A 17562-nucleotide genomic window follows, 5' to 3' on the forward strand; every position below is an offset into this window, starting at 1 on the left:
CTTATTTTTACCTATGATAGTCTCCATTTACAAGACGAAGTCATAAAGTCATTCTCCTTTATGGCTCAGTAATAATCCATTGTGTATATATACACCCTAATTTCTTTTTTTAAATTTATTTATTTTAATTAGGTATATATGGGTTGGGATATATGATAGCAGAATGCATTTTGAGTCATTGTACATAATTGCAGAACAAGTTTTCATTTCTCTGTATACTATGTAGTGTTGCGCCATATGTGCAAACAGGTACCTACTGTAATAATACCCATCACATTCCACCATCTTTCCTACACCCCCTCCCCTTTTCCTTCTCTCCCTTCCCCTTGCCCAATTAAAGTTCCTCCATTTCTCCCATGTCCTCCCTTGCCCCCATTATGGATCAGCATCCACTTATCAGAAAGTACATTTGTATTTTGGATTTGGCTTACTTTGCTTAGCATGATATTCTCCAACTCCATCCATTTACCTGCAAATGCCATGATTTTATTCTCTTTTAATGTTGAGTAATATTCCATTGTGTATATATTGTGTTTTTTATCCATTCATCTATTAAAGGGCATCTAGGTTGCTTCCACAGTTTAGCTATTATGAATTGAGCTTCTATAAACATTGATGTGGCTGTGTCCCTATAATATGCTATTTTTAAGTCCTTTAGGTATAGACCGAGGAGTGGGATAGATGGGTCAAATGGTGGTTCCATTCCCAGTTTTCCAAGAAATCTCCATACTGCCTTCCATATTAGCTGCACCAATTTGCAGTCCCACCAGCAGTGTATGAGTGTACCTTTTTCCCCACATCCTGAACAATATTTATTGTTGTTTGTATTCTTGATAGCTGCCATTCTGACTAGAATGAAATGAAATCTTAGAGTAGTTTTGATTTGCATTTCTCTAATTACTAGAGATGTTGAACATTTTTTCATATATTTGTTGATTGATCCTCTTCTGAGAAGTGTCTGTTCAGTTCTAAACCACAATAAGGTGCAGGGAGAACAGAACTTCAGTGGATTTGTTAAAGGGGAATGAAGAGAAGAGAGGAAGGATAGGAATAGGAAAGACAGTGGTATGAATGTGATATAAACTTTCCTATGTACATATATGAATACACCACAGTGAATTTCATCATATGTACATCCATAAGACTGGGGCCCTAATTAGAATATATATTGCATTCATGTATAATATTATCAAAATTGGCTCTACTGTCATGTATAACTGAAAGGAACCAATGAAAATATACAAATAATATTTTCAAAAGTAAAAAAAGCATTTTTGACATTCTGCTCTGAAAGAGAAAATTAACACAGTTTTACTACTTCCCAATCCTCTCCCCTTTTTGCTTTCCAATTTTTTTGTAATGTTTTTCCCTTTTATAACTTTAATATATTCAAGTCTCTATTTCTTGATTTGTCAATTTTAGCAACCATCAATTATGTGGAAGAATATAGACTTTTGATGTTTCATGGCTATAAACTACAAGGGGGAAGTCCAGCTAAATAAAATACTGAGAAAACTGTCCACAGAAAACTGCTGCCTACTTGTTTAATTATGATGTGAAGAACTTAATTGGATGTTTCTCAAAGATTTCAGAATTTGGCTTCATGATACTATAATTATCTGAGAATTGATAGTAGTGCTGACCACATTGTCTGGGTGCCAAGAATAAAGAAACTAAATGTTCACTTCACCCTAAACTCTTCAAAGTATTTACTCTGTAGGTATTATTTAATATATTTTAAGAAGAGACCACTCCTGCTGATGGGAAACTTTGGAAAGTTGGACAGACAACCACTGGGACTTCCTTTCCATTTGGAGAGTCAGCCATTCCACAACTCTTGAGTTATAAGGAAGATGCTCTGCTCTGTTATTTTAGCACCATATCTCAAATATGGTTTTCATGGCAATGCTCTTGGACCAGGTGGTGAATAGAAAATGGTAGAGTCTAATTGAACCTGGGGCACCCTATGGGACAAATGAGATGGAGAAAAGTAGGAAGGGGCAGTGGCTTTGAAACATGCCCCCGGCATTTCACTGATAAATAATCACCTGAAACAAATGTTCACCCATAGCTACAATAAAGAAAAAATATAAAGTGAAAGAGCTCTAAGCTTCTTCTGCACACTTCTCAATGATGAGGGAGAAGACACTGGTTGCCTATCTATTGGGTACCATGCTCTGTGCTGGGTGGTTACCTATTATTCAGTCCTCAACCTTGAAAAGTAATCTTATCCATATTCAAAGATGAAGTAACTGAGATGGAGAGGCTAAATATTGTCCCAAAGCTAAATGAGCTGAGATTTTCCTTAGCTCCAAACCTCTTAAATTACCAAAAGCAAACAATTCAAAACATGATGTGGATGGGGCTTTGGGAAACATAAATACTAGGGAAATATTGGTATAATTTTTTTCTATAAAACCATTAACAAGAAGTAGATAGTTATCTATACCCATGTCCCAGTAATCCCATTTGGGGGAATAAAAAATTCACAACAAAAAACTATTTGTTGCACTGATATTTTAAATGTGAACAGGAAACAAATTCACCAGTCAATGGTTGAAGATTGATTATGTTATAAACTATCACTAAAAAAGAATCATATTGGACTATATTCATGGGCAAAAAAGAAATATGCAAGATAATGTTGAGACAAAAAAGTAGAATACAACAGAAAGCACAGAAACAATGAACCAATCTATGAAAAATGCATGTGCAGTATTGATGTGTCATATTTACATGTTCACAAATCCATGCAGATGCTTATGTCAGTGGGATTCATTTCCATGAAGTTAAGTACATGCTAATTTATCGATTTAAAATTCCAGAAACAAATTCTGCATTTTCTGGCACTGGGATCCATTTGAGAATTTGAAAAGAGGTGTGAGAAAAAGAGGAAGAACTGTGGCATACTCTGAAAACAAAGACACATGGCCCCAAAAATCTCTTTTGCATATTTCTGAAGAATTTTTTCCTGCTAGATAGAAACTCTGCTGTGATATCCAATATTGGCTGAGAGAAGGGGTGCGTGTGTGCAGAATCAGTGCTGTCTTTGCCCTGCCCCTGAACTGTTCTGCTTATGGATGCATTCATAAATATTGTTCAAGAATTGCATTGAAAATCCATGCTTGCAGAGAAGACTGAGTCATCTCACCTTAGGAAACCACCAACCTAAGACTCAGGTATTCTCAGTCATTAAACTTGTAGGTTCCCACTCCAAGTCTTCCTACAAGGCTTTCTTCCTGCTCACAATGCTTCTACTATTCCCATCTGAGCATCTTCCAAGGCCACTCCTATACTCTTCTTCCTTCCAAGGAGTCGTTGAAGAGAGACATCATTTCCACTTCTTGGAATTCCTGTAGAACTTTGAATCCACTCACTTATTCTGCCAACACGTCACAGGCACATGTCTGTGTCCCTGTGGTGAGAAGCCCAGTTTTTGTAAACTGTCCATATTATATCAATGCTTAACAGAGAGCTTTGAAATACAGCACAAATGGATATTTGTGAAGTTGCCACCTATTCCTTCCAAAAAGAGGTCTTTTACCCACGGTGCCTTAATCACAGTACTAGTGTTTCAAGCACAGTACTACAAGACAAATGGATTTGGAATCCAATGTACTCTCTCCCATCTTTTTTTGTGACTTTGGGCAAGTTTAGTTTCTCAGTTTCTGTGAGTCCATTTGCTTGTTCATGAAATAGAGACATAAAAATCCTCAGAGGAGGCAGGGGAGGATTAAAACTACTCATTCTTCAGCTCTCACTTTAAATATTACTTTGTTTGGGCCCCCTTTCCTAGGTGGAAGGTGGGATTCCCTCTCCTCTACCTCAAACACTAAACGGTTGCTGTCCTGTAGAACTTGGACAAAGATGCTGTTCTCTAATTCATGTTCTGTAATTATAGCACCTGGCCAATGAGCACTTAAAATGTGACTGATAGGATGGAGGGACTGAATTTTCAATTTTATTTAATTTCAGTTTACATAGCCACATGATGTAGCTAGTGACTACTGGACCTCAGGGCTGTAAAGGATCTGCATTATAGCTCTTAGCACTCAGTTGTGTATCTTTTATCAGACTGAGCTCCATGTGGAATTCACCTGGATGACAATGACTGCTTCTGCATCCACAGCACCTGGAATAGAGACAAGTGTACATCCTCTTCTTCATCTTAGTATCCCACAGCTTAGCCCAGCAGACACCATAGGTGCTCAATAACAATTTGCAGATTAAATTAAATTGATTTCTAGTCTTACAAACCAACTAATCATCTGCTCCTGGAGAATGTTCAACCAAAAGGAATTGCATAAATGTCTTTCTTAAACACTTCTTTGTATACAGCATAGTGATTAGAAGTATCTGCCTGGATTCAAACCCTGCTTCTATTTCCCAGCCATATGACCTCTAGCATGTAATCTTTTTGTGTTTCAGTTTTACTATTCTGTGAACTGGGGACATTAATGGCCCTATCTTATTGTGTTGCTGAAAGATTATATTTGTTGAAGCTTACAATGATCATTTTATTTTTATTTTTAATTTATTTAGATACTGGGGATCCAACCCCGGGGCATTTAACCATTGAGCTACATCCCCAGTTCTTTTTTATTTCTTATTTTGTGAAAGGGTCTCACTCATCTGCCAAGGGGCCCACCAAGTTGATGAGACTGTCCTCTAACTATCAATCCTCTTGTCTTAGCCTCCCGAATTGCTGGGATTATGGGCATTCATAGGAATTATGTGATATTACATCATGAATTATAAATGTTCAATTTAAATATTAAGTTTGTTAAATTACACCATAAGGATTCAGTCAAAATCCAGGTTGTAGGAAACTTTAGTTGGGAAATTGAGGCAGTCATCAGGGAGTAAATCTAAGAGCCAAGACTTTCCTCTGAGATTGGTGATCTAGCTGCAAAGAAGGAGAAACATAATCAGCATCACTTTATAGTAGGGTTTGGGACCAATGCTGTGAGTGGCATCCCACAGCGGGGGCTTTACCATTGCTGGCAAAAGTTGTGTTGTAATTGCTTTTAACAGAGTTTTAGCAAAGAGGGCCCCAAACTTCAAATCCAGTCTGTCAGATGTTTGTTTGTCAGGCATGGGAGATGGTCTCATTTGTTTACTGAGCCACAGCCACAGCAAAAGCTCAGCCCTTTGTTTCCTACAAAACCGAGAGTATTAATATAGAGGGTGAGGTGGGGGGATAATGAAACAGCTGAAAAAACTGCTCATTTCTGGGACTTCCAAGAATTCCCTGGAGGCCTCAAGAATGACAATCTTGGGTCAGCCTTCCGTCTTCTTAGGCTTCTCCACTTGTTCTCAACCCCAACACCAACACGGGTATCCTGAATTGTGGGTGATATATTTTTAAATTTTGCTTTAGAAGAATTTTTAAACTACTTTTTATTTTATAAAATTAAGCAAAATAAACAGAAAATAGAGAGAACTACAAAAACAGCATCACTTCAACAAAATTGCAACCCTCTCTGCTTCTGTTTGCCTATTTTACCATTATTTTGCCTGAGTGGCCACTGCCTCTCACTTGGATGACCACAGCAACCTCACCACTCACTTTGCTTCAGTTCTTGTCTCCTTGAAACCCATTTGCCATATACTTCCCAGAGTGATCTTAAAACAACGGATATCAGATCTTGTCCCTCTCTCTCTGCTGCTCATCATCTTCCAAAGTCTCTCCACTGTCTTAGAATAAAAGTTAAATTCTTTATTGTGGCCCTCAAGGTCCTACACTCTCTGACCACAAAACATGTATCTCCATTTCACTGCAGACCCCTCGGCCCTTGTTCCCTCAGGTCCCAGCCCTCCATGTTTCATGAACAGGCTCAACTCCTATGCTCAGTACAGACTTGCTGTTCCCTCTGCCGGTAGGACTCTTCACTTGGATTTTTCATGGCTGTCTTCTTTCCTACATGGAAACCCTGAGTCTTATGTTGTCTCCTCTGAGAGGACCATTGTATGGGAAGATAGAAAGACTTGGCACTAATGACCATCCCCCCAACATCACACACACACACACACACACAGTTTTCAGTTCATCAGTGGTCAATGTATTAATAAATATGAGGTGAAGGGTTTAAACCAGCACATTAGAAGGCTTTAGTATTGTTAAGTGCTTTATTGTTAATATTATTATTATACCATTCACTATCTAAGTTCATCTTGTACATTTTTGTGTTGACCTTTCAATGGTTGATCTACCTCTCCTCCTGGTTAGTTCCATGAGAGAAGAAGCCTTGCCTATTTTGAACATTTATTTATCTCCTAGCATCTAGAATAAAACCTGGAACTCATTCCATAACCATAGTTGAAAGGATAAACTACCTACTGAAAAAAATATTACCCAGGGAGAGACTAGAAGATAGATGACCAAGGAGTGGGGAAAACTAGAAGATAGATGACCACTGATGGCTGACTAGTAGGTTTCTTGGGAGATCTTTGTTTTCTTCTATCTAGCTTTTTATATATTTCTATTTTTTAACAAGGCACAAAAAAGTTTTATTAATTTTGGCAATAACCTCATGCTGACATGCAATTGGAAATGTCAATTGATCCACTTCTTCAGGCTTATGCAGACTGCAGACTTTGGATCTGTACATACCCACTTTTTGAATCAGAAGTCACGTGACACTTTTCTGGAAGAACTCTCAGCTTTGAGTCCCTTGGAGAAGCAAACACAAATGCAGGCCTACCTGGTAAAATCTCCCTGGGGAGGGGGTGATCTGACAAGTTTCATTCCATCAGTGATCATGGGCCTTGTGACCAGTCACCTGTCTCTTTATCTCTAGTTCCTTAAATCGGGAGTCCTGTTCAGCTCCATTCCTTCATACTATGAAGGTCAACTAAGGTCAGGACTCTAGCGAGTATGACTCACATCTTACCCTCTGTTGTCCACTGGGCACAAACTCGATGGAGCCTGACGAACCCTGTGATTTTCCAGACTCAGCTTTAGGACCTGAGGTTCATTCCCTGAAACACTCATCCATGAACAAAAACCCAATGTAGCTACCAAGGGGTGGTTAGCATTTAGGGAAAAAGAAGCTCCTATAATCTTATCCTATCCAGTGTGCTTCTGATTCCAAGTTGAATGTCCTGCGAAAGATAGTCAAAGGGCAGAGCCAAGCATCCCTTTGAAAGTCCACCTGTGAACAGCAGCCCAGCTGTTCCAATCTGCCCTTCCTGACAGTCTGCCCTATGGACTTCAGACATGCCTAGCCAGCTCCTATTCCCAATCATGGAAGCCAATTCCTTTCAGTAAACCTCTTAATACATATTTCCTACTGATTCTATTTCTATGGTTGAAACTTGGCTAATACAATATATGGACTTCCAGTTCTTCTTTTATTCTCTCTCTCTCTCTCTCTCTCTCTCTCTCTCTCTCTCTCTCTCTCTTGCATGACTGTATAGCAGGGGTCAGCAAGCTTCTTATGAAGGGCTGACAGTAAATATTTTACGCTTTGTGAGCCATATGATCTCTGTTGCAACTATTCAACAAAGTCATTGTAGCATGAATGTGGTTGTAGACAATAGGTCAATGAATAAGCATGGCTGAGTTTCCATAAAGGTTTATTTGTACAAATAGGTACTGAGCTGGATTTGACTCATGGGCTGTAGTTTGCTAATGCCTGCTGTAAGTATGCCATTATATGAATAAAACATAATTTATCTCTTGTTGAAGGATACTTTCCTCCTTTATCACACAGTTATACTACACATAGTGTCAGTGCTATACCTACCCACCACTCTTGTATTCAGTTATTTGTGCACATGTGCCAGAGTTTTTCTCAATCTAGCTAGGAATGGACTTGCTGGGTAACAGGATATGTGAATCTTTAAGTAGACTACAAGTACCAAATTCCATGATAAGGAAATTATTTCAGTTTATTCTCCTATCAATGGTGCTTGAGATCTAGTTATTCTACATCTTCCATAGTGGAGTTAGACTAATATTCACAATCTGATGGATACAAAATTGAATTTAATTATAGTTCTAATTTACATTAACCTAATGAATAATGAGAGAACCATCTTTTCATGTGTATACTTTCCATTCATATATCTTCTTTAATAAAGAATCTGTTCAAATCTTTTCACCCTTCCAAAAATTGAGTTCTCTTATTATAGGGTTTTATTAGCTATTTATATATTAAGAATTCAATTCCTTTGGTGAATGTGTGATTGACAGATATTTTCTCCCAGTCCTGTAGCTTGTTATTTTTGAAACAGAAGATCTAATTTTTATGAAACCAAATCTATCATTTTGTTCTTTTATGGATTGTTCCCAATGACATATCTATGAAATCTTTGCTTAACTCAAGATTACAAAGATTTTTGTCCTGTTTTCTTCCAGAAATTTTATACTTTAAAACATTACATTTAGTTATAATACCTTTTTAGATAATTTTTGGATAAAATACATATATAGGTCAAGGTTCATTTTTTTTGCAAATGGATGTCCAGCACTATTTGTTGAAAAACAACCTTTTTCTGTTGTCTTGGCATATTTTTCAGAAATCAATTGATCACATGTGTGAGTCAATTTCTGGGCTCAATGTTTGGTTTCATTGACCTATATGTCTACCCTTTTACCAATATCACCTCTTTTGATTACTATAGCTTTGTAGTAATTCTTGAAATCAGGTGGTATGAGTCCTTGAATTGGTTCCTTTTTGGGGAGTGGGGGGGGGAGATGTAATCTCACTAAGTTGGTGAAGGGGTTTTGCTAAGTTGCTGGGGCTGGCCTCAAACTTGCAATCCTCCTGCCTCAGCCTCCCTAGTGGCTAGGATTACAGGTATGTGCCACCATGCCCAGCTTGTTCTTCTTTTAAAAAATTGACTATTCTGGGCTGGGGTTGTGGCTCAGTGGTAGAGCACTTGCCTAGCATGTGTGAGGCACTGGGTTTGATTCTCAGCACCACATATAAATAAAATAAAGGTATATTGACTATTAAAAATATTTTTTAAAAAAGTGACTATTCTAATTTATTTGTCTTTCCATATTAATATTAGAATCAGCTTGTTTGATATCTATAAATATCCGGCTGAGATTTTGGAGGATTTCATTGAATGTCTAATTAATTTGGGGAGAAATGACATTTTAGCAATGAACATTACTCCCAGTTTATTTCATTAGTGTTTTCCAGTTTTGGGGGATATAGGTTGGGTGCATATTTTGTTAGATTTACACTTATGTATTCTCTTGTTTTGGGTGCTATTATAAATGGTACTTTAAAAAATGTTGCTTTTCAATTGCTTATTGATGGTATAGACCAATACACTTGACTTTTGTATACTGACCTTAAAGCTTGCAACTTTGTTAAACTTAATAGTTCTAGAAATTTTTCCTTTACCAATTTGTATATTGGTTTGTGGTATTTTGTTTTTGATTTGCAAGATTCTTTATATAGTCTATATATGCAATCTTTATTTGCATTGCTTGAACAAAATTTCATAGACTGAGTCATTTATAAATGATAGAAATTCATTGTTCACACTTTTGGAGGATGGTAAGTCCAAGATCAAGGCACTATGAATGTTCATGCTTTGGTTGGATTAGAAAAGCACCATTTCTGAAGTATCTACTGCCAACTCCTTTCATTGATTAATTCTGGTGGTCTCCAAGTTTTCCATCTTATTAGATTTTACAACATACCTTCACATGTGTCAGCTCCCAGATCAATAACAAATGGTGGGGGACAACCTTCTATCAACCCTCTGATGCTCTTATTCTATACTATGACAATAAAGCAAACTCATTGTTGAAAAAAATAAGAAACAAAATCAAGGCACTGGCAGCCTCATTGTCTGAGAAGGGCCTGCTCTGTGCTCCAAGATGGTGTTTGTTGTCCCCACACCTAGCAGAAGAAGCAGAAGGACCGAGGGACAAAAGGGACTAATAGACACTCCCAATACCTTTTCTAAGGGCACTAATCCCAGTCATGAGAGTGAGGTTCCTCGTGATCTAACCATCTGTTAAAGGACCCACCCGTCAATATTATTACCTTAGTAATAAAGTTCCAATATATGTATTTTGAGGGGACACCAACATTTAGACCATAGCAGAGAGTAAACTACTTATTCTCAAATCCCAGCTATGGATTTCAAGGGCCCTGCCTTTTCCTAGGTTAGTAGTTTGTTCCTTTCCCTCTGCTTCCCACCCCCAATCTATGCTGATATGGGGAAACATACCATGGAATATGAAAATCAAAATGATGGGTTTGCTTCCCCAGGAATGCACTACTGAGCCAGTTTGAGAATGCAATCATGTATTCAATTATTTTTATTGTGAAATGTATTATACATTTGAAAGAGTATAAAATTATAAGATTTGAAAAAAAAGCAAAGATGCATGTACACTTGTACATAATATCCTGACTAATAACTAGATCATGATAGCACTCTAGAAGCCACCTGTGTGTCCCTAATCACATACCTTATCCCCACTTGGAAATAAATGTTTTCCTTAGTTTTAAGTTAATCAGTCTCCCTTGCTGGCCTTTACAGATTTTCTATTTATATATGCAAATGTAAACAGAATGTGCTTTAGTTTTTAAGAGATCGAAGAGTAAGCACAAACCTATCCGTGTAAGGAAAGGTTGACATTACCTCTATTAGAAGGAAGTAAGCTGAACTGGGTCTGTAAACCCAATCTGCCTCCATGTTCCCTGGGAGTATATGGAAGACTTTTCTAGGGAATTCATTGGGAAATTAATCACCAGAATTGAAAGAGGGGAGAGAAAGAGTTAACACAGGACTGTAACTCACCCCTTCCCTGTTGGGGGATTCCTTCTCTGTGAACCATGCGATAGCATTTAGATACTAGGAGAATCTACCTTGAAAATATTTCCAACAGGAATTACCTTCTCTGTTTAGACTGGTCCTTGTAAATTAACATGGACTGCATGGATTAAGGAGCACAGCTGGCTGGAGAGTTGCGCGCCAAGGAGCAAGGTCAGCAGTTCCTATAATGAATGAAGTAAAATTGACAAACTCCAAAATAGACAACAGCTTCAATGGAGAGCAAGGGAAGAGCTCAGGGTGGTAGCTCTGCATCAGGTATAGAGGTCCAGACAGAGCAAGGTGGCATGTCAGGAGGGTTATCTTCATGATGCTTCCTGCCATGCTTCTCATTTTAACTTGAGGCGGGAAATTAGGGCAAAACTGGCCTAGATTCTTACCTGCTTTTGACTTGTCTCCCTTCCACCCCTCATGCCCTGCTACTTGGATCAGCAAAAATCTCATTCCCCAAGGGAAAAAAATTGTCAAAATACACATAAGGTTTGCCACCTTAGCTATTTTACATGTACACATTTCAGAATTGTTAAGTATACTCACATTGTTATGAAACCAATCTAGAGAACTCTTCCATCTTGTAAAACAGAAACTCCATATCCACTAAATAACAATTTCCCCACTCTCCGCTACCCCCCAGTCCCTGCCAATCACCCTTCTACTTTCTATCTCTATGAACTTGTCTACTTCATTTATCTCAAATAAGTGGAATTATACAGTGTCTTTTGTGACTGTATTATTTCACTTGGCATAGTGTCCTCAAAGCTCATCCATGTGATAGCATGTATCAGAATTTTATTCCCTGCATGCCCCACCAGAAGAGAGAATATATCAAGAAAAACGTAAGATTCAAGATGCAGAAAGTGACAGCAAAGAGGGACAAGCATAGGAAATACATTTCTTGAGAACAAGCCTTGCAGAAAGCATCCTTGTTCTACCCTCATACACAAATGATATTTTAGCTAACTGTAGAATTCTAGGGATGATGATTTTCCTAAGATTTTTAGATGTATAACTTCATTCCTTCTTTATTCCAGTGCTGCTATTGAGAAGTCTGGACCTAATCTTATTGCTGCTCTTCTGTGGGTGAACTTTTTGTTTGTTTTCCCCTCTTCTCTGGATGCTTTTAAAGTTGCCAGTGTTGCTGGGTACAGTGGTGCACCCAGCCTGTAATCCCACTGGCTTGGAAGGCTGAGGCGGGAGGATGGCAGGTTCAAAGCCTTCCTCAGCAACTTGGTGAGGCCCTAAACAACTTAGCAAAACCCTGTATCTTAAATAAAAATATTGAAAAAGGGCTGGGGATGTGGCTCAGTGATTAAGTACCCCTGGGTTCAATCCCCAGTACCTACCCAAAACAAGCAAACAAAATTAAGTTGCCAGTAATTCCTTCTACTTCTCAGGCCTGACCTTCCTGCAGCCTGGCTGAGCCTCTACTGCCGCATTTTCTCTATTCCACCGGTCTCACCCCTCTCGTGACATCATGGTGGCCTACTGGCGATAGGCTGGACTCAGCTATATCTGATACTCTCAGATCTGTGCAAAAGCAGTGAGGGATGCACTGAAGGCAGAATTCAAAGCAAATGCCAAGAAGACTTCTGGCAGCAGCATAAAACTTGTGAAAGTAAAAAAGGAATAATCAACCCTGACTAAAGCTTGAAATGCTACATTTTCAAGGTGAAGAAGTGTGGGCACATGTTATGGCAGATTAAAATCATCTCACTTCATGGAAAAAAAAAACTGTCTTGTTCATAAATTGACGATGCCAATAAACTGATGTGTGGTTCACTCTTAAAAAAAATGTTGCCAGTAATTTTGGAGACTCATACTGATATGCAGTGGTGTGATCTGTTTTCATGTTAGATTGTGAGACTTTTCAATCTGGCAACTCATCTCCTTCAGTTCTGGAAATTTTTATTGACTTACTTCATCAATGTTTTCTTCCCACATCCCTTTTTTTTTCTTCTCTTCTCATCTTTTTATTTAGTATTTTACTTCTTGGACATTTCTATTTTCTTATCTTTTTCTCTCTTTGTCAGTTTGCCATCTGGGAGATTTTCTTAGCTTTATCTCTTAATTTCTCTTTTTAAATTATTTTCATTTTTTGTTTCATATATATAATGTCCCAAAGCTGTCTTTCTTCTCTATATTTTCCTGGATTAAAGGATCCTATTCTGATTTCATGAGTGCAATATCTTTATCTCCCTGTGGATGTTCAGGATGGTACATCATAGAGATGTTGACATTTTCTGCTCTGAATAGCCTATTTATTACTAGTTCTGTGTTTGATTATTTGTGGTGATCATTGCAGGTGTTCCTCATTGTCTGATAATCTTGGCTGTCTGCCCACCATGAAGAATGGAGGAGCTGAAGAGCTGACTGGAGTCTCCGAGGGGAGGGGGGAGTACTCGTCAACTAAGCATCCCCTTAGGACCACTTGGGTAAGCTTTGGGGAGTCCTTTGATCTTTGGACCATTCATCCTGAATAGCCAGATTGGTTGGGAACCCCTCCCCACAAATAGGCTTATGGTTAAGGTCTCCTGCTTACAGGGTAAATCTGACCAAAGATGTTTTGGAAGACCAGTGCAGAGAGAGAGAGTTTGAAGTCTCTGTTAAGCAGTCAGAACACTTCACAGTCACTTAATTTCCCTTCTATTGGCATAGTTCCTATTCTCACTTTCAAAAAATTTCAAAAAAAAAATTTTAAGTCGTAGATGAACACAATACCTTTAATTAATTAGTTAATTATTAATTGATTTTTAATGATTTTCTTTTTAGTTGTAGATGGACACAATATCTTTATTTTTATTTATTTATTTTTATGGGGTGCTGAGGACCGAACCTAGTGCCTCACATGTGCTAGGCGAGCACTTTACCACGGAGCCACAACCCCAAGCCCCCACTCTCACTTTTTTAAAAAAAGTGTTTATTGGATGAGTTATAAATCCATCTCCACAAGGAGTTAACCCATATAGATCCACTTTTGTAGAGCTCCAGGGAGGCTTAGAGAGATGGAAGAGAGTTCCCTGCTTACATTGCTATCTCATAAATCCCTTTCCTGAGTTGCCTTTGGTGTCATGTATGAGCTTAACGACCCAATCTAAGGGTTTTCTTAATTTTCCCCCATTTTTATAAACTAGACATGCATTCCTTAGGTTCCTAAAGCTTCACACCCTCTTGTTTATTTGAGCAGGCGAGGTATACCAAATCAATTTACTATTGATGTGTCTCAGATTTACAAAAGGTGTGACTCACAGAATCATATTTCCCCAACAAGAACCAGGGAACCCACGTGTTTCCCAGAAGCAATATTTCTCTTGTCACTCTGGGCTCTGACACATGGCTTTATGAAGAAGGATGTGAAAAATCACTACACCCCTAGACTCTATGCCAAGTCACTACACATGAAAAAAAAATATCTTGGGTAAACAGAAGCCTCCAGCAGCACCTTTGGTAAATAGAATGAAGAATGAGGCTGCAGCCGGTTTGCTTCCTTGTTTTCCTTCAGGACTTCACTGCTAGGCCTCAACCCCACAGCCTCACAGATGTCACCCGTGTATAAAGATAAGAAGGGGCGGATGGAGAAAGAGGGTTTTAGAAGAAAGGGATTGTCCAGAAATCTGTCTTATTTGGAGGAATGGCACAGGAGTAAAGGATCTGGTGGATGGGGGTGGGTTTGTAGGCTGCGGGGGGCGTGGGGGGGTGGCTGGATGTAGGGGATGGATGAGAGCCAGAGGAATTTAGTAAGGAGACGGAGATGATGGTCATAAAAATAGCAACCAAATTATCAATGCTAATCAGTATGCCAGCTGCTTCACGACATTGTTTCCAATTTTCATTCCAACCACGGCGAGAAGCAGCAACTTCTCAAAGAGGCATCATTTGTCCCACTCTACAGATGCAAAAACAGAAGGCCCCAGCATCCCAGGATGGCCAGATTTTTTCTGCCTCTAAATTCCAGCTGCCTTCTGTTACACCAGCCTGCCTCCCCTCTATGCCAAGTTTATTCACTCATTCAGTCAGCCAGCTAGCACCTACTAAGTGTTGAACTAAGTACTGAAAACAACAATATTTGTCCCTAAGTAGCATAGAGCCCTGACTACATTTCTTTGAAATCCATTTATTTCCCCAAAACCTTGTTGATGGGAAGGCTAGAACCACACCAGTTCTTCAATGCTACCTTTCTTTGAATGTGAGCCTTTCTCACTTGGGTTGATGGAGCCTCAGCCTTCCAGGCTCAAACTCAGTTCACCAGTGAGATCCAGGAAACTGTCCTTGAGACCAACTGGTCAGGAACAGAAATCAACATCCCCTCAACAAAGGGTTGAAAATTGCTCTAGGGCAGCAAGGGAGTCCTTAGTGGTCTTGGTTGCTCTTTAGACTTATAACCACTTATCACCAGTGGAGGAAATTCCAATAAAGATTCCTGCCCCTTCTAATGGGTCTTGTAATCCACGATAAAATGTAGATATTGACAGCCATGGCATTTTGCCTAGGTCCTGGCCCATATGGAGACAGTCAGGTAATCTTTTTAAGTTATAAAAAACATTTTGTTAAACAGGCATGTTGTAATTTTGGAGTTCAGATTCTAAAGATTATTTTTAATTTTAATGCCTTTCTGAGGATCACATGTGAAGAGAAGGAACTCAAATGTAGATATCAGGGTAGAATTTTCTTTCCTCCCCTCAATTCCTTCTTTCTTACCTAATACATCTACTACTTCCATTAGGAGGTGAATTACAGACACTTTGTTAGCATAAAGCATGAAAATTATGCTCTGAGAGGTTGCCACTATTTTTAGAAGAGACACGTGGAACAGCAGCTTCAGTATCACCTGGGAGTTTATTAGAAATGTGGATTCTCAGTTCCCACCTCCAGACCAATTATATTAGAACCTGCATTTTAACTGGATCCCCAGGTGGTTTGTACTCATGTAAAAGTTCAAGAAGCACTAGTGTAGAAATTCATTATGGAAATCTCCAAAATATACATGGCACTTAAAAAATCTGACTTGGGCTCTAGGGTAAGTTCAGGTTCATAGGGAGAGGCAGACAAAAGCTAAAAAGATGATGAGACAAGAGAAGTGGGATGAAGATCAGAGGAAGGAGAGCATCCTTGTACCCCTTCTAGGTGCGCCCTGGGCAAGCTGATAGAATGGTATGTTGGGGAAAAAATAAATGTGTGGAAATACCATGCAGATTCAACACACAATTGTCATTTTGTTTTTGGTAACAGATTGCTTCTGCTCATCCTTACATGTATGGTCCTAAGAACCAATGGGTTGCATGTGGTTCTAAAACTTTTAAGGGAAATGTTCATTTTAAAGCTAAACTGCTTCTGCAAATGGAACACACAAAGAATATATTTAGAAATCATTGTTTTCACCAGGCACTCAGTTTCCCCAAAAATGTAAATTGGGATATCCATTCCTTGATTTAATTTCCCTCTCCACACTCACTCCACCAACTGCTTTTCCCCTCTCCTCTTGGATGGATGTCTCACAGGTGTTGCAAAAACAGCATGGGTAACATGCTCCTCCCTGGTATCTGTTGGCATTTTTTTGTGCATCCCTCTAAAGAGCATCACCACTCACATAATTAATCAAGACACAATCCTTGGAGTCACTCTTTTCTTTTACACATTTTTAAAATTAGAGCTTTATAGTTACACATAGTAGTTGGGTCCATCCTGACACACTCATACATGCATGGAAATCAATGTCAGTTCAAGTTTTTAATTTTAATGCCTTTCTGAGGATCCCACTCTTCCCTCCCCTCTCCCATTCTCTTTCCTCTACTAACCTTCCTTTTTCTTGTCTATTAATTTGTATATGGTCGATACTTTATGTTATTCTATCCTTCCCTCCCCCTTTCCTTTATTTTATTCTAGCTTCCACATATAAGAGAATATATTCAACTTTTGAGTTTCTCAGTTTGGCATATTTCACTTAGCATGATATTCTCCATTTCCATCCATTTACCAGCAAATGCCATAATTTCATTATTTTTTTATGGCTGCTTAGAACTCTATCATATATAAATCACAGTTTATTAATCCATTCATCTTTTGATGGGCATCTGGGTTGATTCCATAATTTAGCTATTGTGAATTGTGCTGCTAAAAACATTGAGGTGGCTGTGTTGCTGAAGTATGTCACTTTTAGATCTTTTAGGAAAATACCAAGGGGTGGGATATCTGGGTCATATGGTGGTTCCAACCTTAGTCTTTCGAGGAATCTCCATATTGCTTTCCAGGGTGGTTGAACTAGTCTGCAGTCCCACCAACAATGAACAAGTATACTCCCCTCCCCAACCTCCTCAGCATTTATTATTGTTTGTATTCTTTTTAAAAAATATTTTTTGTTGTATATGGACATAATAACTATTTTATTTTTTGTGTATGTTGTGCTAAGGATGGAATCCCATGCCTCACATGGGCTAGGCAAGTGCTCTACCACTGAGCCACAACCTCAGCCCATATTGTTTGTATTCTTGATCATTGCCATTCTGACTGGAGTGAGATGGAATCTAGTGTAGTTTTTATTTGCCTTTCTCTGATTGCTTGATGTTGAACATTTTTTCATATATTTGCTGGCAATTTGTGTTTCTTCTTTTGAGAAGTTTCTTGTTTAGTTCTTTTGCCTGTTTATTGATTGGGTTTTTTTTTTCAGTTCTTTGTATATGCTGGATATTAATTCCCTATTAGAAGAGTAGCTGGCCAAGAAGTTCTTCCATTCTGTAGGTGCTCTCTTCACACTCTTAA

At 38.6% G+C, this 17562-nt stretch overlaps 1 protein-coding gene across 1 annotated transcript; it reads left to right on the forward strand.

The window, feature by feature from the left end:
- The first annotated feature begins 12283 nt into the window (after positions 1 to 12283).
- LOC113183070 (ATP synthase F(1) complex subunit epsilon, mitochondrial-like) lies at positions 12284 to 12595 on the forward strand. Its single transcript, XM_026389291.2, is given in 1 exon segment — positions 12284 to 12595. A coding segment is annotated over 1 exon segment (156 nt). The 3' UTR covers positions 12440 to 12595.
- Positions 12596 to 17562: the final 4967 nt, after the last annotated feature.

This window comes from Urocitellus parryii, chromosome 4, assembly GCF_045843805.1.
Source record: "Urocitellus parryii isolate mUroPar1 chromosome 4, mUroPar1.hap1, whole genome shotgun sequence".
Lineage (NCBI taxonomy): Eukaryota > Metazoa > Chordata > Mammalia > Rodentia > Sciuridae > Urocitellus > Urocitellus parryii.